The 21,208-nt window shown below is 38.6% G+C and overlaps 2 protein-coding genes across 3 annotated transcripts; one reads left to right on the top strand and one right to left on the bottom strand.

The window, feature by feature from the left end:
- Positions 1 to 11,544: 11,544 nt before the first annotated feature.
- On the bottom strand, positions 11,545 to 21,208 carry LOC114247864 (uncharacterized). 2 transcript variants are annotated; one of them, XM_089735942.1, is made up of 2 exons: positions 19,241 to 21,208; positions 11,545 to 11,771 (listed from the first exon to the last, which is right to left on the bottom strand). In XM_089735942.1, the coding sequence occupies exon 1, from the start codon at positions 20,413 to 20,415 to the stop codon at positions 19,552 to 19,554; it is 864 nt and encodes a 287-aa protein (XP_089592068.1). In that variant the 5' UTR covers positions 20,416 to 21,208; the 3' UTR covers positions 11,545 to 11,771; positions 19,241 to 19,551. The 2 variants fall into 2 exon arrangements, with proteins under 2 accessions (XP_089592068.1, XP_089592067.1); XM_089735941.1 differs by lacking the exon at positions 11,545 to 11,771 and adding an exon at positions 15,959 to 18,877.
- Positions 11,872 to 14,677, top strand: LOC114252357 (uncharacterized). Its single transcript, XM_028186844.2, has one exon. The coding sequence runs from the start codon at positions 13,518 to 13,520 to the stop codon at positions 14,460 to 14,462; it is 945 nt and encodes a 314-aa protein (XP_028042645.2). The 5' UTR covers positions 11,872 to 13,517; the 3' UTR covers positions 14,463 to 14,677.

The raw sequence follows: 21,208 nt of genomic DNA, 5'->3' as shown, positions 1-21,208 counted from the left end.
CTGTACGTATATCTGTAATCTCATCGTCTAGTAGTTGGTTAGCCTGTGTGTGAGGTGAAACATTGACGTTGTCTGTGGGTGTATGTTCTAGTACGGTCGTCAGTGTAGGTTGTGTATTGTTCACTAAAGGTAATGGTATAACTAAAATTGTATTGTTGTCAGGTAAATTACTGTTTGTTTCCCTATTAGATTGTTCTGCTTTCATTTTAATTTCTTGTAATAGCTGTGTTGAAACCCATTTTCGGTTGATTATGCTTCGGGCTTGGTTGGATAGTGTGTTGTCTGTGAATTTATGTATCTTAGGATTATTTGGATTTCTTTCTTTAAAATACATTTCTAAACGCTTCATAAAACCTACTCCTTCTGCCTTAGCCTTGTAGTAACAAAACATTAATTCGTGTATCTCTTCTGTTGACCACTTTCTTCTTGAATCATTAGTGTCTACTGAACTTGTCATGGTCTCTACCAATGGACCGGCAGAGCTAGTGGGAAGTTCCCCGCTCTGCAAAGTTACATCGGTATCTCGGTTATGGTCGGCTGTGGTCCTATCGGGTTCCCCGGCTCTCGCCCGCCTGTTCAACGAGAAGCCACTGACGGTCCGTATACTGTCACATCCAGCGTCAGCTCCAGACGTGCCCCGACGATCACCCTCGGGTAGCGACATTAAACGTTTACTTTCATTTCTTCTCTCCATTTGTTTGGGGGTTGCCATGGCCCTTTTGGTCAACTGATTGGTAATTTCGTTTCAGATGTCCGCCTATCACGTGGCTTAGATGTTTTACACGGACGTGGGGTTGGGCTTTGTGAGGCTTATTATATTATTATATTATATATATATAACAATTATATTATTATTATATATAACAGTTATACTATTTTACAAAATTATATCTAATTTACAAATTTAAGCTTTACAAAAACAATTAACTACTTGATTTAATAAGTCTAATGGTATTAAACCTATGACTTGCCATTCCCTTTGAGCCTGCACTCCCATTTCTCTTACTATATTCTGATCTTTTCGCATTTCCATGTAATCTCTATGTTGGTCAATTTTAAATGCTCTCCAATTTGAATCCGAGTTTCTAAAAAGAAGCGCAGCGTGCTCTGCCTGTGTTAGCCGACTACGGCGCGGTGTGGTTGGTACATACCGCACAGGAGACTGAGGTGCAGTAACGACAGACTCCGGATACGATGTTGGTACCATATCTGCTAAATTTGACAACAGAAAAAACTTGATTGTATCTGCTAATAAATGCTGTTAGATTGTAAAAAAAACAAGGATGTTCTTTGTATGTTTTCACGTTATGTAAATAAAATATATTAATAGTTTACTTTCTACAATTTCAATATCTACATTGAATGCCTGGCTATGAGGCGTTGTCTCGACCTGGGTCTCGCTGGATGTGCTTGGTTCTGTATATATTCGACCAGAAGGTCCAGGCTCATTACATAGTTCAACACTTACAAACAAAAAGAAAAGTCAGTCCCATCCTATTTGTTTATAAAAGGGTTATTGAATGGCCTTTTGATCTACCTGTATCGCCAAATTAAACCGGAGTTCGGGGTTGTGATACAGCAAAATCCTGAAATTAATTAAATGCAAATCCCATGTAAACTAACAATTATCTTAAATGTACCAAGCAGCTAAAAATAGTAATAGCCTGCGAAATTCCTACCTCAGCCACCGCTAAACCTGTCGCGGTCTGCATACCAATAACATTTAAAACTGTTTGTTCCAACTCAGTCAGTTAAGTATTTAATGCAGGTCCACCACCAGTCCTACTAGCAAATCTATACAAGCGTACCGCTTTCTTGTTGGTGCTATTTTTAAAATCGCTCCACACGCTTAACATACATCAATTTTAATAGAACTGTTAGGTAAAGAATGTAATCTATGCAAATACTGCCAGACTACTTCCGCCATTCAAACAAGTCACACGCAGAGCTCATGTCGTTTTATTATAATATATAGTTATGCCACAACTCGGCCATTCTATGATGGTTCAAATTCCTCACTTCTGACACATGCTTGGAAAATATTAAATAAAAATACAAAAATATCCGTGAAATTATGTTCAAAATGGATAAAGTCGAAAACACACAATATGGCGGACAGGGACGCGCAAGTAAGTCACTTAATGCTATATCAGTCACATATCGATGCCACCAATGAACACTTTTTTTTTTTTTTTTTTCGGGCCGGGGGCCGAACCTCTTACGAGGTCCCCGCGCCTAGGGGGCGCGCGGGGTATGTGAGACTCAACGATCTGCAGGTGTTGAGAGCAGATCGCGGGCCCAAGGATTTTAGGGCCCACCCACTAAACGACTCCCCTGCACTCTTACACCCGACGTCCGATCTCCGTCCGGGGTCAGAACCCGTTCAGAGTAGGGGGGTTCCCGCGGTCAACACTACAACCAGACACGCGGCGCCATCCCGAGGACGCCCGACCGACGGGTCGTCGAGGCGATAGTCGACGACCAACGACGTCGGTCTCCGCGGTACGGCGGCCCTACCAGGCCACCCGGGCGGTGCCGCTGGTGTTCCGGGATACCCCGCTGGGCCAGAACCAGCCTGCCGGGTCGGAACGCGATACACCGCCGACCGGGTTGCTCTTCAACAGTATGTTCGGCGACGACAGCGACGACGAAAATGCGGACCGTATCGCAGTCCGCAGCCGCCGACGCGCCGTCCCGTCCTCCTGGTGCCAGCGCGCTAGAGTGACGGTAGCGTGCGGCGCAGCCTCAACCCCCTTAGGTCGCCCCGTGACCATCAGCGAGAGGAGACTGCCTCCTCACCAATGAACACTACTCTAACTCAAAATTTTGAAATTTTCATTTTTTACGCAAATCGCTGCACCATGTTAAAAGTATTACAATTAATCATTATTGATGGGGTTTGAAGCAAGAGTAAATCAGCTAGTTACACAAAAAAACCATAAATATATCTGCAATAATAAAGATTTTATCAACTTTTTTCGTTTAAACGCTCCTCCTGTAAATCTACGAATTTGGAGTTAGCGTAGTGTTAATTGGAGGCGTCGATATGGGCTCAAACCCTTAGACATGAGAAGCTCGAACATGCCCTTAACTTGGAAAAACTGGTATACTCAACTTAAAATATACATGCGAGCTAATAATCTGGACGATGACTGTGATCAACGCAAAGTCGCCATCTATTTACATCACATTGGGCAAGACGCGTTAGTGATATTTTATTCATTTAGTGTCGATATTGATACAATATCCTTCGAAGAATTAGCGTCGAAATTTAGTAATCACTTCATTCCTCAAATGAATGTGACAATGGAACGTCATAAACTATTCAATCGAAGACAAAATCTCGAAGAATCGATAGACAACTATGTAACAGATTAAAAAAATATTTTAATTCATTGGAAGATGACCTAATTAGAGATATATTTAGCTGGAATCTACTTTAATTATTTAATTATTTTTTTGTTTTTAATAATAATTATTATATCGTTAGATGTACCCCACTAGCTGTTAGACGTACCCCCACTAGCTAAACGCACTATACCGAGTAAGCCTATAAAAGCACCGTATTTGGCGCGGCTACGGCAGTTGAGCATTGACCGGCGCTTGGTACGGACGTCTGCGGACTACTCGGTATACGTAAGCCATTTTGTTTAAACTTGTTTTGTCGACCTATTTGCTCAACATTCTGTCGTGATTCCTAAAATCAGAAGTGGGATAAATGACTCAAATAGCCCACAGTAGCGTAAAAACTCTGAACTTTGTTTTGTTTTACAATTACGGCTTACTTTGATGCTTTCATACTTTATTTGTTAATTTTCTTGTGCGATTGCAAATTTTGAAAACGACATGCTTTTGCGATCACAGAGATGATAGACAGAATCGCGATACGAACGATAGAGGTCGTACTTCACGGGATGGCTTGCGGGTCTGAGACCAGCGTACTGCGTAGTAGGGACCGCTCTCGTAGTGCCCGTCGCGGGAGGTCGAGATCGCGCTCGCGCACGATTGAAGCTGTCGCGACACGTTCTAACGATAAGGCGCGCGCTAAACAGACCACCGATATTCTACGGACAGTTACGACTCCCATGTCGAATATCGTTGATTCACAACTACCCGCACCATATTTTGTTACTTTCGTTTGCGTGTTTTTTTTACGTATATTTCCTTGTGTATAGTCATTTTAAAGTGCGTGCGTGTGTATTTACACCTAAATAATGCCGCGAAGTACATCACGTGGATGTTCTCGGCATCGTCGAAATGGCTCGCGTAATCGAGACGTCTCCCGTTCTCGTGACAATCGTTTACGGGACCGCTACCGCCATAGACTGCGTTCGTACTCGCGTGATACTCGCTCAAGTAGCACGATCGTGTGTTGCACGATAGGTTGCGCGATTCACGCAGCATTTCATATCGATCTAGTCGATCACGCAGCGCGTTATATCGTTTGAAACGAAGTCACCGTACTGCACTTTAAAAGTAAATCACAATGCACAAAGTTATAATATTACTTTTCACATTGTTGATCTTTATACACAAAATGTCCTAGGTCGAGACAGTTGTAAAGAGATGAATCTTATTAAGAGGCTGTATAAAGTCAATTTTGTCCAAAGTCAAATATTAGATAATTATAGTGAACTTTTTGTAGGACTAGGTTGTCTAAAAGATTTTAAGTGTGAATTAAAACTTAAGCAAGATTGCAAACCTTCTGTGGATGCATGCAGACCCATTACTCCTTTTGGAAGATATACCCGACTTCTATTTGGTATTAATGCTGCTCCAGAATTTTTTCATCTAGAAATGGTTAAACGGTTTAGTGATATAAATAATGTCAAGGTAATGATGGACGATTTTCTAATTTTTGGAAAAACTATACAAGAACATAATGAGGCACTTCAAAAAGTATTAAATAGAGCCCGTGAATTAAATATTAAATTTAACAAAGAAAAATCTTCAGTACGTTGTGCAGAAGTTAAATACTTAGGACATATCTTCAGTCAAGAAGGAGTCATTTTTTTTTTATTGCTTAGGTGGGTGGACGAGCTCACAGCTCACCTGGTGTTAAGTGGTTACTGGAGCCCATAGACATCCACAACGTAAATGCGCCACCCACCTTGAGATAGAAGTTCTAAACGTCTCAAGTATAGTTACAACGGCTGCCCCACCCTTCAAACCGAAACGCATTACTGCTTCACGGCAGAAATAGGCAGGGTGGTGGTACCCACCCGCGCGGACTCACAAGAGGTCCTACCACCAGTAATTACGCAAATTATAATTTTGCGGGTTTGATTTTTATAACACGATGTTATTCCTTCACCGTGGAAGTCAATCGTGAACATTTGTCGAGTACGTATTTCATTAGAAAAATTGGTACCCGCCTGCGGAATTCGAACACCGGTGCATCGCTCAACACGAATGCGCCGGACGTCTTATCCGTTAGGCCACGACGACTTCGACCTCATTTGTCTAAAGAAAAGTCTTCTTAGATCACTTTTGTCAAAAAATAGTGATTGGATTTGGTCTGAAAAACATGTAGCTGAATTTAATAAAATGAAGCTGCTTATAACAGATAGTCCAGTGTTGGCATATTATGATCCCAATAAAGAAATTACATTATCAGTCGATGCATCTAAAAATGCCATGGGAGCAGTCATATTACATGATAATCAGCCAATAGCATATGCCTCAACCTCATTAACTAAAAGTCAACAAAATTATGCACAAATAGATAAAGAACTCTTGTCTATTTTATTTGATTGTAAAAAATTCCACCAGTATGTATATGGGAGACAAATTAAAGTTGAAACTGACCATAAGCCACTGATAAGTATGTTTAAGAAATCATTACAGGATATTCCACCTAGGCTACAGAGAATAATGTTGCGTTTACAGCCATATGATCTTAATGTTGTATATAAATCGGGCAAATATCTATATATTGCTGATACTTTGTCCCGAGCACCTCTTCCTGATAATACATTATTAGATTTAGATAGTGATATTGATTTACATATTAATCTAATTGTATCTGATTTGTCAATAAGTCAAGAAAAACTTCAGGAACTTTAAGAGTCAATAACTAATGATCCAAAATTGTCTAAAATTGTATTTTATTGTCAAAATGGATGGCCTGAACATAAAAAGCCAGTTAATCAGTCAATTAAGCCTTATTTTTCTTTAAAAGACAAATTGCATGTAATCAATAATAATATAATATTAATGAGTGATAAGATAGTAATTCCTGAAAATATGAGAGATTATGTTATAAAATTAGTACACAAAGGACACTTAGGTATAAACAGTTCCATACGTCTGGCAAAATTTTCAGTCTTTTGGCCACAAATGAGCAATGATATTGAAAAATATATTAACCAATATCATACATGTCTTACTTATAGAAGAAATAATTCCAAGCAACCTATTATTCATCATGACTATAAACTTTTGCCTTGGAATAAAGCAGGAATAGATTTATTTGATTTTGGTAGTAAAAAGTACTTAATTGTAGTTGATTATTTCTCAAAATATGTAGAAATAGCCATATTAAATAGTAGCTCAAACGCTATATCAGTCAACTCAATTAAAGTTAATTTTCTCTAGATATGGCATACCTGAGAAACTATGATTAATGATAATGGTCCACCTTTTAATTCCAAAGAGTTTTACTTATTTACAATTGATTGGAATATTAAGCAAATAAAGTCAAGTCTATATTTCAGTCGCTCGAATGGTATGGTAGAAAGAACAATTGGCACAGTCAAGCATATCATCATCAATACATATAATAAAATCGTAACTGGTCGCTGTCTGTATATGGAAGATATCTCGGGAAAACTGTTGCAGGGGGCTTTATGAACGCAATAGAACTCAAAAAAGTGATTTTTAGAATTTTTGTCTGTTTGTCTGTGCGTTTGTGCACGCTAATCTCAGAAACAGCTCTGCCGAATTAAATGTGGTTTTCACTAATTTGTTGTGGTAAGCTTTACTTAACATTTAGTGTTTGTTTCATGTCAATCGATTTGTAAATAAAAAAGTTATGCCAATTTAAAAAATCACGTAGCTGGGCGTTTGTAGATTGTTTACGTCTGTGCAGCCGCGCGGGTATACAAAGCGCGCCGATGCCGCGCCGCTGCTTCCTTGACGAACCCGTCACTTGCGTCGAGGGCTCGATGAATAAATTAATCCATAGGCACGTTTGTTTTCTATAGTTAAAAGATTAGGTTGACACGACTTAATAGTTATTAATAATTAATAAACTGTATTAAAGTTAAACTGTGTAATAATCTGTAAGTATTTATAATTTAGTTTTATGATAAGTACTTGTTTACCAAACAACGTTGTGTTAGTAGGTACTACTTATTTTAAGAATGCCTCGAAAAAGATCCTACCTCTCCCAGTGCAGCAGGAATGCTAAAAGGATGAAATTAGTTCGATCACAGGAATCTGAAGCAGGTCATGAGGCAATACTCACTACATCTCAGGAACGTCAGGCGAGGTTTCGTGTTAAAGAAACTTCGGCTCAGCAAGAATCTCGATTGAGTCCACATTGTTCTCAAATAAAAACCACTCGAATTAAGGGTGAACAGGGAACAGCGTGACGCAAGTTTGTCCATCGATCGTAAATCTAATACACTATCGCGTGAGTCTGACACTTTCACTGATAGGGAATCCCGCCTAAGCTCCTCAGAGGGTTTGGACAACAAAAAGGCCTGGTTTTAGGAGACACTTGAAGAATGAGAAACACGTCTTACTGCCGATCGCGAGGCACATGCACTATCTCTTGAGTCTGAGACCTTTACTAATAGGTAAATCCGTCTGAGCTTTCAGAGGGCTCGAACAGCAATTATCTGGTCTCAGGAGACACTTGAAGAACGAGAAGCACGTCTCTCTGCCGATTGCGAGACTCATGCACTATCACTTGAGTCTGAGACCTTTACTGATAGGGATATCCGTCTGAGCTCTCAGAGGGTTCGGACAGTAAATGCCCGGTCTCAGGAGAGACTTGCAGAATGAGAAGCACGTCTCACTGCCGATCGCGAGGCGCATGCACTATCGCTTGAGTCTGAGACCTTTACTGATAGGGAAATCCGTCTGAGATCTCAGAGAGTTCGGACAGCAAAAGCTTGCCCGGTCTCGGGAGACACTAGAAGAACGGGAGGCACAACTCACTACCGATCGCGTTTCCATTGAGCCTATGCTTCGTGATGATAATAAATAAAGCCCAAGGTCAGACGCTAAAAGTTGTGGGTGTAGATATAAGTGTTCATTGCTTTTCACACAGTCAACTCTGTCACACGGTTATGTAGCTCTGTCACATGTTAGCAATCCTAGCAACCTGTATGCTTTGATCCCCAATGGCTATACGTCTATGTCGTGTATAGAGAAGCATTACCTTAAATTAGATTTTTCTAAATACCTAAATGACGGTGCTTATAAACCAAAAGATATGTCCTAAAACGGCTGCCCAAAGTCGCTATTCCACGCGGATGGAGTCGCGGGCACAGCTAGTATAAATGTAAAGCAGACAATACAGATTGCAATTAGTGGTGGCTAATATAACCATTAACCAATAAATTTACCGGTAAAAATATTAACACTTCTATTCGATAAATAAAATTACCCAAAATGGTTAAAAATACCGTTTAACAAACGCATTGCGTGTAGTCGCATAGGCAATTATTGGAAATTATATTTATGCAAGTTTCAACTTTATTTCAACACGTAAGATTCATTTACGCCCTGCAGATGTTTTCAACTTATCATGTAAATATTGAATTTTGATGATTTCATTGTATGCTCTATACCCCTATAAATAAAGCACAATATTTAACTTGGTATTTTACAGTTAATGATAATTTTTTTGTTAAAACATTGAAATGATAGCGATAGCGAATATGACGTGTTTGGTTGATTTTTTAAACGTAATATTTTGTTTGGTACTTGACATTTTGGTGGCTCAGTGCATCTTTTCTATTGTTTTGGTAAAGTTGTGTTTTTGTATTTTAAGAGATTTTTACTTTGTGTTTGTGTGTTTTGACTTTGTTTTTGTGTGTTTGAGACTTTGCTTACTTTGTTGTTGTGGATTTTTAAAGTGTATTAATTTAAAATGCCGAAACGCAATGCAGAAATATGGGATCATTTCGAAAAGTGCTTAGGAGCGGAAAAAATTGCAATGTGTAATTATTGTAAGAAAAATCTATCATATAAAGGTAGTACTAACAATTTGAAATCTCATTTAAAATTAAAGCACGTCAGCGTATATTCAAATTTGACACGAGGAACACTTAGGGCAAGTGGTGAATTTCATTGTCAGAGGAATGTTGTAACTGGTGATGGGGCTCGTGGTTGTGACGGCGGTAGTAGTTAGTGGTGACGGCGGTAGTGGTGGTGGTGGTGGTGATGGTGGCGCTGGTGGTGGAGCCGTTAGGGCTACAACTGCAGCATCCTCATCTCATGAACCGCCTAATAAAGTACAACGCATGATGTCGTCCTATTTACCTAAGAAGCTTCGCCCAGGTGATAAGAAAATTATAGACAAATGCCTCATCAAGCTTATAGCATATGATTGTCAACCCTTTTCAATTGTTGAGGATATTGGTTTTAAGGAATTTGTACATGCCTTAAATCCGTCCTACGATTTGCCGAGCAGAAAAACAATATCGTCGTCTTTGCTACCTGCTTTTCATGAAGAGCGTAAGCAATACTTTCTTAATTATGTTAAGCATAATGCAGAGAATGTATGTATTACAGTCGACTGTTGATCCTCAAGAACTTTGGATCAATATATGGGTGTCACAGCTCATTTTTTTTCTGAAGACTTACAATTGAAATCCATTTTACTACAATGTGATCAACTCGATGGCAGTCATACAGCTATTAAAATTGCGCAGGAACCCCAGAAGATAGCAGATGTATGGGGTATAACTCAAAAGATTATATTTTTTGTGTCAGACAATGCAACAAACATGTTACGAGCTAGCTCTATTTTAAACTGGAATCACTTTGGCTGTTTAGAGCATAAATTACACTTAATAGTCCAGGACGCTTTAAAAACAAATAAAGATACTATATTTTTCAAAAAGAGCTGTATTGTCAAAGAAAAACTGATGAAATATCAGATTAACAATTTGAATGTCCAACAGCCCAGGAGCCTTGTAAAAGCCATTTCCACCAGGTGGAATTCCACTTATTTAATGCTGGAGAGGTTTTATACCTTAAAGGAAGCAATTCAAGCAACAGTTGCTACTATGATTATCTCTATGCCTATAATACCTAACGAAGAGTGGGAGTGCATCGAGCAAATGTGCGTTGTTTTAAAACCATTTTATGAGGTCAGTAAGATAATGAGTGGAGAAAATTATCTTACCGCGAGTACCGCTATGGTCCTGGTCTCGAGTCTCATGTATGTTTGTGACAGCTGGCATCCAGAACTTTTTATGCGCCTGTGGTTGATATGGTAGGAAAACTAAAACAAAGTCTGACAGAAAGGCTAGGAGATATAAAAAACAATGTACACATTACCATGTGCACACTATTGGATTCACATTACAAAGACGTGGCATTCTCTGAGTCTCAGTCATTAGAGGAAACAAAAGCATTCGTTGTAGCATTGATGGTAAAATTAATTCAAACTAGTGGAGAAGTGGCGGCAGATATTCAAGACCAGCAAAATATTGATGACGATGATTTGTCTATATGGGGGGAATTTGATTTAAAGATAAGAACTTCGCATGCTCCCAAGACAGCGCAGACAAAAGCTGAGGAAGAACTGGAGATGTATATTAAGGAGAAAGTAATTTCTAGAAAAGCCTGTCCATTAGATTGGTGGCTAATACACAAATGTATATATCTAATTTTATATAAAAAAATTAAAACCAAATGCAACATTATGGTGACATGAGTTTCTTGTGAACGGGCCTTTTCTAAGGCAGGATATATTATAAACGATCGGAGAACTCGTCTCACAACATCAAAAGTGGCGCAAATTATGTTCCTAAGCTGTAATAAAATTTAATTTACTGTGAAATATTTAAATAAGTTCATAAAAAAACAACTACGTTGATATAAATAAAAATGTAAATAAGTAATTACGTTCTAAATAACAATAACAGAAAAATAGGAAAAAAACTGTAGCGTATAAATAAATATTATTATTAGATATTATCATTTCGTACTAATTAGTTAAGCTAGTCAGCTCTAAGCCTGTAGCTTCTACTTCTTACTTCTACAGTGTAGAAGTATGAAGGAAAGTTCACTGAATCGAAAATAAATGTAAGAAACTCTACCATTCAAGTTTAACATTAGCAAAATTAATTTTTCAACGAAAAGATTTACCGGTATTTTCAACCAATAAAAATATCGGTAAAAATTTTTATCAATTACCAGTTACTGTATAAATAAATTCAACCGTTAACGCCATCTTTAATTGCAATGCTTATGTACAGGAATACACCAAAACAAAGTGGTTATTCTCCAGCACATCTAAAATACCAGTCACACACTCAATTACCACCTAAAACATTATCTAAAAATATTGAAAAGCAGAAAGAATATTCAACATTTTATTATAATAAACACACAAAACAGTTGTCACATTTACAAGTTGGTGATAAAATATATTTCAAACACAAGCCCAATAGTTCATGGGTTCCAGGTCGTATAAAACAAGCAGAAAACGAACGTCGTAGTTATATATACTATTCAGTCCCCAGAAGGAACATTCAGGAGAAATCGGGAGCACATACTAAAACCTGTCTCCAAAGACACCGTGATACCTGAAAAAGGAAAGTGTAGTCTTTAACTTAAAAGGGGAGATGTTAGGTAAATAATGTAATCTATGGCAATACTGCCAGACTACTCACCATGGAGGAGAAGGGATTTTCTTGACAGCAGAGTTCTTCTTTTTTAGGGATTCATCCGCCGCAGAACTCCTCCTCCTCGCGTCGTTTCCTCACTGCTGAGAGTCGTGACCATTATATGTCGACAGGATCTTGCTCCTTGTAATGTCCCGCCAGCGCCTCCGATCATTGGCCGCATGAAGGGCGTCGTGGAATAGGATCTCCAGTGTGGTGCGGATTTGGTCGAACCACCTTGTCGGACTGCGCCCGCGCGGTCTCTTTCCCTCGATCTTCCCTGTCACGAATAGTCACTCTAAGCTATACAGTACGTTGCTTGCGACTTTCCCAAGTAACAACAGATCTACCAATAAGAAATACAAAGCCTGTGAATAACTTACGATCCATGCTGTCAGATGCCCAGTCAGCGTCAGCATATGCAGAAATATCCATACCATTTTTAGAAAAATAAGGTTTAAATCAATTGTAACTTTTAAATACCGTAACACTCGTTTAGCGGCTTTCCAATGGGTTTCACCATAACAATTATTAAATTGACTGAGATAGCTTACTGCGTGACTGATGTCCGGTCTAGTACAAACAGCAACATACATCAGAAAGCCAATCAAGCCCCTGTAGTCATAGGTCTGATCCGCCTGTTTTTCCTTGGCTAGCTTTAGACCAGTCTCCATAGGTGTGCGTGCAGGCTTACACTCGTCTATTCGAAACTTCTGTAACAACTTATTTATATAATTAGTTTGATTAAGACAAATTTTATCACCTATTTCTTTCAGCTGCATGCCCAATATACACGCATGTTGTGCTGGCCCTAAATCAGTGATATCAAATTCTTCCTCCAGTGCTTTCTTTATTTTCTGTTTTCCTTGAAAGTTGGGGGATGTGAAAACAATGGGTCATCGACATAGAGAACTATTATCATCATAGACTTATTTTCACTTTTAAAGTAGACACATGGCTCAGTGCTTAATTGCTTGAATAGTAGTTTGTGACACAAAATCTTTGAAATTTTGTCATACCATGTCTTGGATGCCGGTTTTACGCCGTACACAGCTTTATTTAGCCTGTACACCATGTTCTCTTTTCCTTTTTTTTGAAAGAACTCTGGCTGCTCCATGTATACAGTTTCCTCGAGGTCGCCATTAAGGAACGCCGTTTTGACATCCAGGTGCTCAATGGACAGGCCATGTTCAGCTGCTAAAGCAAGTAAAATCCTAATTGTGGAGTACCTTACCACTGGTGAAAAAGTCTCTTGGTAATCAATACCGTACTTCTGTGTGTAACCCTTGGCAACTAAACGAGCTTTATAGTTTAGTAACTCTCCATCTGCTCCATATTTTCTTTTGAAAATCCATTTACATTTGACTGGTTTGTGGCTGGGTTCATGCTCAGTCAGGGTCCAACACTTGTTCTTAACAAAGGAATGATACTCATCTGCCATTGCCTTTCTCCAACTGTTCGATTCAGGCCCGTTTAAGGCCTCGGCTGCAGTCTGGGGATCATCAGGGGTTGTCGACTAATCTCACGAAGCTTGCCCTCAGCGGAGAGTCTTGTCAGTTAGGAACAGTTATTTAGCGAGGCAAGACGTGCTGTTTGTGAAGAGTGTGTCGATCTTTTTCTTAGATATTGAGAACATTTGGTCGCCTTTAATTTATTATTTATCAGACAATGAAGAATTGTAACCTGTGCAAAATCCAATTCAGTGATGGTGTTCAATGCGGTACGTGCAAGAAGCATTTTGACTTCGGATGCGCTAATATTACAGAAGCTGGATATAGAAAACTGGGCCCCGAAAGAAGGGCGGCATGGAAGTGTTCTGCTTGCAGAAACCCTTCGCAAGCGGTTGCTTCACAGGCCAGCCCAGTCTCTCCAGTTCAGGGCTTAGTGATGCTAGAAATGATCCACGCTGAATTATGCGGCGTCAAAACGAAACTAAATAGTTTATCTCTGCTGCATCAGGAAGTAATAAATATACGTGAAGAACTGTCATTGCTGCGTGAGTCCGTCACTCAAAACATAGAAAAGGTATCTGAGTGTGACGCTAGGTTTATTGAGATTGAAAGCAAGCTCCCAGTGATTGAGCGTACTCAGTCGTCTGTTGAATGTCTCGAATCAGCGATGCGGAAAATGCAGGGAAAGATCGATGCTTTGGAGCAGAGAGCTAGGCTTAATAATGTCGAGATCAAGGGCGTTCCTGTAAGGAAGAACGAAAACCTTTTTACAATCGTCGAGAACATCTCCCAGAGGCTGGGCGTGTCCTTTTCCAGGGCTGACATCAACCATGTTACGAGGGTACCTACATTTGGATCGGCTGACAAACTCATCATACTAAACTTCCACAATAGGTACACAAAGGAAGATTTTGTCGCCGCTGCTCGTGCACTAAAATTTCTTAATGCCCAGGACATTGGTTTTACTGTTTCTAATCGTATCTTCGTGAATGACCACCTGACTCGTGATTCAAAGCAACTTCTCACAAAAGTGAAAACATGGGCCAAAAACAAGAATTTTAAGTACATTTGGGTTAAGTTCTGTAAGATCCATGTGCGAAGATCTGACTCGTCTCCGGTTATTATAGTACATACAGAGGCAGATTTAAACAAATTGACTTAGCTTGTGTCTTATTATTACTTTTTGTATTCTGTATTAGTTTCTATAGTAACTTTTTGTTGCAAATTCACGTGTCACTGAACGTAGGTTATGTACACTTATTAATTATAATCGTGGTCCAAATGTTTACAACACATGTTGTTATTCACTGGCCGGCGCCTCGCCTTTTGCCGCTATTGTTCTCATATCTCGTTGCTTGTCTGTTTGAGGTTGTCATTACTGACATATATTTGTCTTGCTTTCACGAATGTATTGCATATCTACTACTTATTAACGCTGATATAACAAGTACCAATAAACCCCTGACACACTATGTCAGGGGTTTATTGGTACTTGTTATATTCTTCGACTATTTTTATACTACCTACAATTTAATTTAATTTACTATTTTCACTTTTACTGTTTAATGTCTAGAAATTACCACAGCGTAATATTAATTTTACTTACTATGTTATTAACGATTTTCTTACAATGGACAATGAACCAGTCCTGAATAGTATTCATATCTACTACCAAAATGTTCGTGGACTTCGGACGAAAATTCTTGAGTTTAGCCGTAACCTGCTATTGTGTTCTTATGATGTGATTATTTTAACTGAGACTTGGTTGACTGATGGCATCTTAGATAGCGAATTATTTAATGAACATTATACAGTTTGGCGTAGGGATAGGAACAGCGACCTTACGGGTCAATCTCGGGGTGGCGGTGTTTTGATTGCGACTCGTAAAGATTTAAAAGTTAGTTTGCAGCCGTCATTTAACTCATCGGTTGAAGATTTATGGGTTACACTCATCGTTAAGTTGAAACGTGAAACTATTAAACTGCATATATGTGTATTATACTTATGCAAACAGGGTTCTAGGTTTTCTTTCTCTGAAAATTAACTAATTATCTTACGAAACTCACCAACATTGTTTTGGATAATTCACTTGATAAATTCCTACTTGTTGGTGATTTTAATCTGAGCGGCATTACGTGGCTGCCGTCTAATCTTGGTTACTTTACACCTTATAATGCTCGTAGTAGTGATGAATTATTGCTTGTGGATGAAATGCATATTCACGACTTTGCTCAGTACAATAACTAATAAGGATGATAGGATTCTGGATCTAGTATTTTCAAATGAATCATTGGTTGTGAGTGTTGATCCAATGGTCCCGATTGATCCGTATCATGAGGCTCTTGGTATTACGTTCAAATGTATTGAACTTGTAACTCTAAGAACTGCACCGCGCACTAACTATCGATTCAATAAAGGTGATTATTTGTCAATTAATAGAGAGCTTAATAATATTGACTGGTGTGTTGAGTTTCAGTCAAGATCTTTGGAGGGCTGTACTGATTATTTTTATGAGACAGTTAACGACCTTAAAGAGAGATATGTACCATCTCGCGTGACTGGCTCTGATCATTACCCAGTCTGGTATTCAGCTGCTCTTAAAAAAGCTATCAAAGAAAAATATAAATATAAACGTAAATATTCAAACTATGGAAATAAATCTGATCTAAACTCTTTTAGTGTGCTTCGGGACAGGGTTAGAGTACTGGAAACTAATTGTTACAATGATTATATTGACTCTCTTGAAATTTCAATAGGAAATGATCCTAAAAAGTTCTGGTCTTACGTTAAATCAAAGTCTAAGTGTAATTCAATGCCAGGATCTGTCTCGTATAACAATGTGATCTCAAGTTCGGCTGAGGGAGTCTGCAGTGCATTTTCTAACTATTTCCAATCTACTTTTCTTGACTGTGATATCTCTGTTAATCTGACACCTAGAGTAGCCGATGAGCATTTTACCGCAACTTCTCACTTAAACAACATCTACTTGGACCAAGCCGAAATACATAAGTTAATTCTTAATCTTGATCTATCTAAATCAGCTGGTCCAGACCAGTTGCCTGCCAGCTTTATCGTTGGTTGCTCTGATGGCATAGTTTTGCCAATATACCTTCTTTTTAAGCGTTCTTTACATGAGTGCACTGTTCCAGCAATATGGAAATCGGCCTTTATTACCCCAGTACATAAGAAAGGCTCTAAGTTCGAGGTTACCAATTACAGACCAATTTCCAAACTTTGTATTATTTCAAAAATATTTGAAAGTGTTATTTATACTCAAGTATACGCGGCATTGCAAAATGTATTTAATTCAACTCAGCATGGATTTCTAAAAAATAAATCGACTGTTTCTAATTTAGTTATCTTAAATGATTATCTTACTGATGCCATGCATAGTGGTAAACAGGTTGATGTAATTTATACAGATTATAGCAAGGCGTTTGACAAAATTAACCATTCTATTCTGATTTCAAAGCTACAGAACGTAGGAATCTGTGGCGACTTATTACGTTGGTTTATATCATATCTTGAGAAGAGGTCGCAAGCAGTCGTGATCAACAATTATATTTCTGCTTGGGTACCTATTCCCAGTGGCGTGCCTCAGGGTTCGTTACTGGGGCCCTTGCTTTTTATTATTTTCATTAACGACATCAATAAGTGCTTTCAATTCTCACGCCTTCTCTGCTTCGCTGATGACATGAAATTTTTTATGAAGGTTGCTTCCATCAATGTTGCCAAGTTAATGCAATCTGATTTAGATCGTCTTTGTCATTATTGTTTACTAAACAAACTTGATCTTAATCCAACTAAATGTCATGTTGTTACTTACACTCGAAAAATCAACCAAATAGCCTACAAGTATAAACTAAATGAACATGAACTAATTAAACTTAATAGTACACGTGACTTAGGTATTGTTCATGACAGCAAACTCACATTCGACGAACACGTTAACTCTATAGTGACTAAAGCCTCTAAAATGCTAGGATTTGTTATGCGTAACTCTCAACATTTTCGTAAAGCTAAAACTATTAAAATACTATACTGTACTTTTGTTCGCAGTCACTTAGAATACGCTTCACAAGTTTGGAATCCTCGATATAATATCTATATAGAACGAATTGAAAGAATTCAGCGTAAATTTATAAAGTACCTTTGTTTTAAATTAAATATTGCCTATAACTCTAATAATTATGCTAACCTTTGTAAAAAACATCATCTACTTCCTCTTTACTTGCGGCGTGAGGTTTCCGACATTATATATTATTTAAAGATCGTTAAAGGTTTGATGGATTGCCCGGAGCTCTTATCCAAAGTTGACTTCAATGCACAGAGAATATCTTTAAGGCATCGAAATCTAATTTCTTTGCCACTAGCTTCCACTAACTATAGGCAAAACTCATTCTTTTTACGTGTTGGTGGTGACCTCAACAGACTTGGCAGGTTCTTAGATTTAGACCCATTTTATTCCTCTATCACAGGACTAAGACGTCAGCTTAGTGCCCGATTTTTCGTAAGCGATGAGGGGGCAGAGGGTGCGGGGCCATGTGCCGGTGATGTGTAGCACAACAGTTTTTAATTAATTTGTGACATTTATACATAAGTGTACATTTAAATTAGTCTGGTGTTTTCCTCCATTCCTTATGTTGTTTCTTGCTTGCTGATTGTCTTTAATTTTCTTTTGTTTCTATGGTTTTGTTTCTCTAGTGTTTTTAATTTGTTTATATTGGTGAGAACCTTTAATTGGCTTTTTGTTTCTATTATTTGTTATATTATTATACTTTGTTAGTTGGCTGTTGGTTCTCCTTGTATTAAATAAATAAAAAAATAAATAAAAATCTTCATATATGAATATGTGAATGCAAATATGAATAATCTGTCTCCTCTGCTTCAACTAGTGAATCGTCCCCTGGAACATAAGTTTCATCCAAGCAGTCATTTGCATCATAATCCGTTTCTCCGCTATCAGAACCGTCCAATGCCTCTGTTTTCTGTGTCCGCTCTGTGATAATATTGTGTCATCAGAAACATCAGAACTCACAGTGGGTAGCTCCAACTCATGAGGACCATCTATATTTAAACTCATGTCAACAAACATGTGTTGGTCTGAATTTTCATCATGTGACACACTTTTTTGGTCATAGAATTTTGTTTCAACAAAAACTATGTTACGGGCAAAAACACAACGTGGGATCATGTGGGTCTATGAGTCTATAGCCTTTTGACTTCTAACTGTAGCCCACAAATATGTATGGTTTACTTTTTGATTCTAATTTCTTCCTATTCTTTATCATTGCATAGGCATTGCATCCAAAGATTCATAAATGGTGCAGATTTACCTTTGTTGGACCATTTGTCCTCCGGAGTAGCTCCTATCACAGCTTTGGTTGGACTTCGGTTCTTAAGGTATACGGCAGTGTTCACAGCCTCAGCCCAAAATTTCATTCCCAGCCTAGGATCCCGCAGCATACTCCGTGCCTTCTCTATGACGGACCTATTGGCCCGTTCAGCAACACCATTCTGTTGCGGACTATCCGCAATAGTTTTCTGGTGTTGGATGCCATTCTTCTTGAGAAATTCCTGAAACTCACCCATATACTCACCGCCCCTAGCAGTCCTAAGTATTTTTAATTCCTTTCCCGTTTCTTTCTCAACAAGAGTTTTGAATTGTTGGAAATACCCAAAAGTTTCATTTTTGTATTTCAAAAAATAAACATATTGCTTCCTGGAGAAGTCATCAATGAAACTTAGAAAATACCTAGCACCACTGAATGAAGGGACCTGAAGGGGATCACAAAGGTCACTCACTATGTACAAGACCTAATTTTTCCTTAGCTCTAGTGTGTGACTTTTTGGGAAAAGGGAGTCTACTTTGTTTACTTTCTATACAAGGAATACACTGTTTAAAATCAGACAAACTATATGAAATGCCACTAGACATACCTTTTTGTAGCAATTGCATACTCCTCGAGTTTAGGTGCCCGAGTCTTCTGACCCATACCTCCTGAGATAACATCGTTGCCGCATTAGCAGTGTGAGTCTTTGCCGAAGCCATCACAGCCGAAGCGACGACACAGCCGTTGTCTGACATAGTATCCAGCTGATAGACACCATTTGTCTGTGTACCTGTTACTAGACATTCATGTTTGTCATAGACCCTACATAATTTATTATTAAATTCAACAGTATACCCTTTCTTTGTTATGGCACTTACTGACAATAAGTTCGTACTAAGATTAGAAACATAATACACATCACTTATTGTTCTTATACAGTCTTTCAAACAGGTGGCATTGGACATGTAAAAGTTCAAATACTTTTACATGTCCAATGCCACCTGTTCGTAGCTTTTCACCATTCACGATGCTCACATCTACACTATTAGGTCGGAAGTCCATCATGTACTTTTTATCATTGCACATATGATTAGTAGCACCGGAGTCAATGTACCACACATCACTACTTATTTTTACAGACAGAGCTGCAAAGAGCGCTTTGTCCTTTGGGATATTCTGCTTCGGATTGTTCCTCGTCTGGTATCTGGATTTATTTTGGCCTTTGTTGCCTCCTACGTCCGCTGACTCCTTGAAGCTTCCTTTGTTGGAACAATTCTTAGAAATGTGACCCACATTTTTGCACTTGAAGCATCTCGGTGGCTTCTTGGTTACCAACGCAGTGACTTCTTGTTTCTCCTCACGCCTCTGGTTTTCTGCCAAAAGTTTTCCTGAGACAAGTTCCGTGGTGAGTTTTACATTTGAGTTTTCAATTGCCATGATGAGGGGGTCAAAATCTTCTGTGAGCCCACTTAGCATTATAACGGCAATAAACTCATCATCCAATGCGGATTCCATTTCACTCAGTTGACACGCCAACTCTTTAATTTTATTGATGTAGGCTTCCATGGAACTGCTTTCCGATAACTTGACACCGAAGAGACTTCTCAGTATGCCAAGCCTCCTATACAAGCCGCGCCCTTCGAACGCCTTACTTAGGTTATTACACGCCTCGTGTGCGCTTGTGGTGGTGCGGATGCATGGGATGACCGCTGGCTGCACCGACAACGCTATACGTGCCAATGCCTTTTCGCTCTTTTCTTCATGGCTTCCGTCAATTCCCATTTATCCGTGACGGAATCCCATAACTCTTCATGGATTAATAACATCCGCATGGAGAACTTCCACGTGGAGTAGTTTTCTGCACCACGCAGTTTTTCAATGGCGGCATGTTGAATATCAATTGTGTACAAAGGCAATAAAAAAAAAAGTAGAATTTTTAAAAATTGTAGAGTCACTATTGCTGCCCTAAGCACCTATGTCAACGCTGATGAAATAATAATTTGCATCAGCAACCGCTATTAAAACCAAGGAGTGATATCGTTTATAATTATAAAACTCGGAACCCGCGGAATCAGGCTTTTCGCACCTTATATGCTTTCCATCCACCGTTCCTAAGCAGTGTCGAAAATGGGTTATTTTATGGATAATTTCAGCAGTAATGGGACCAGTTTCATCTAGTTCTGTCATGTGTGAAGGTTGTAGACATGACCATAGTTTTTCACACGTGTCTTCTATAATTTCGCCAATAGTAGAGATACCAATAAGATATTCGTAATACAGCGAATAGTAGCTATTTCCTGAAGCCAAATACCTGCAATAATCATAAAAAATATATTTAATACCAATAATATAAATTACAAACAGACAAGTCAGCACCTACATAAGTTTACGTAACAATTAAATTACTTTAAAACAATCATTTATTTTCTTTCACAGGAGCTGATGTGCAAAAAAAATGGAAAAATCTTAAAGATACATACTTCAGAGAGGTAGCAGCGGATAAAAATGTAGTTTCTGGTCAAGCCACAAAGAAAAAAAAGATACAATACATACACATGAGAGCACTTTCATTTTT

This window comes from Bombyx mandarina, chromosome 20 (assembly GCF_030267445.1).
Source record: "Bombyx mandarina strain Sakado chromosome 20, ASM3026744v2".
Lineage (NCBI taxonomy): Eukaryota > Metazoa > Arthropoda > Insecta > Lepidoptera > Bombycidae > Bombyx > Bombyx mandarina.
This window is presented reverse-complemented; position numbering and strand designations above follow the sequence as displayed.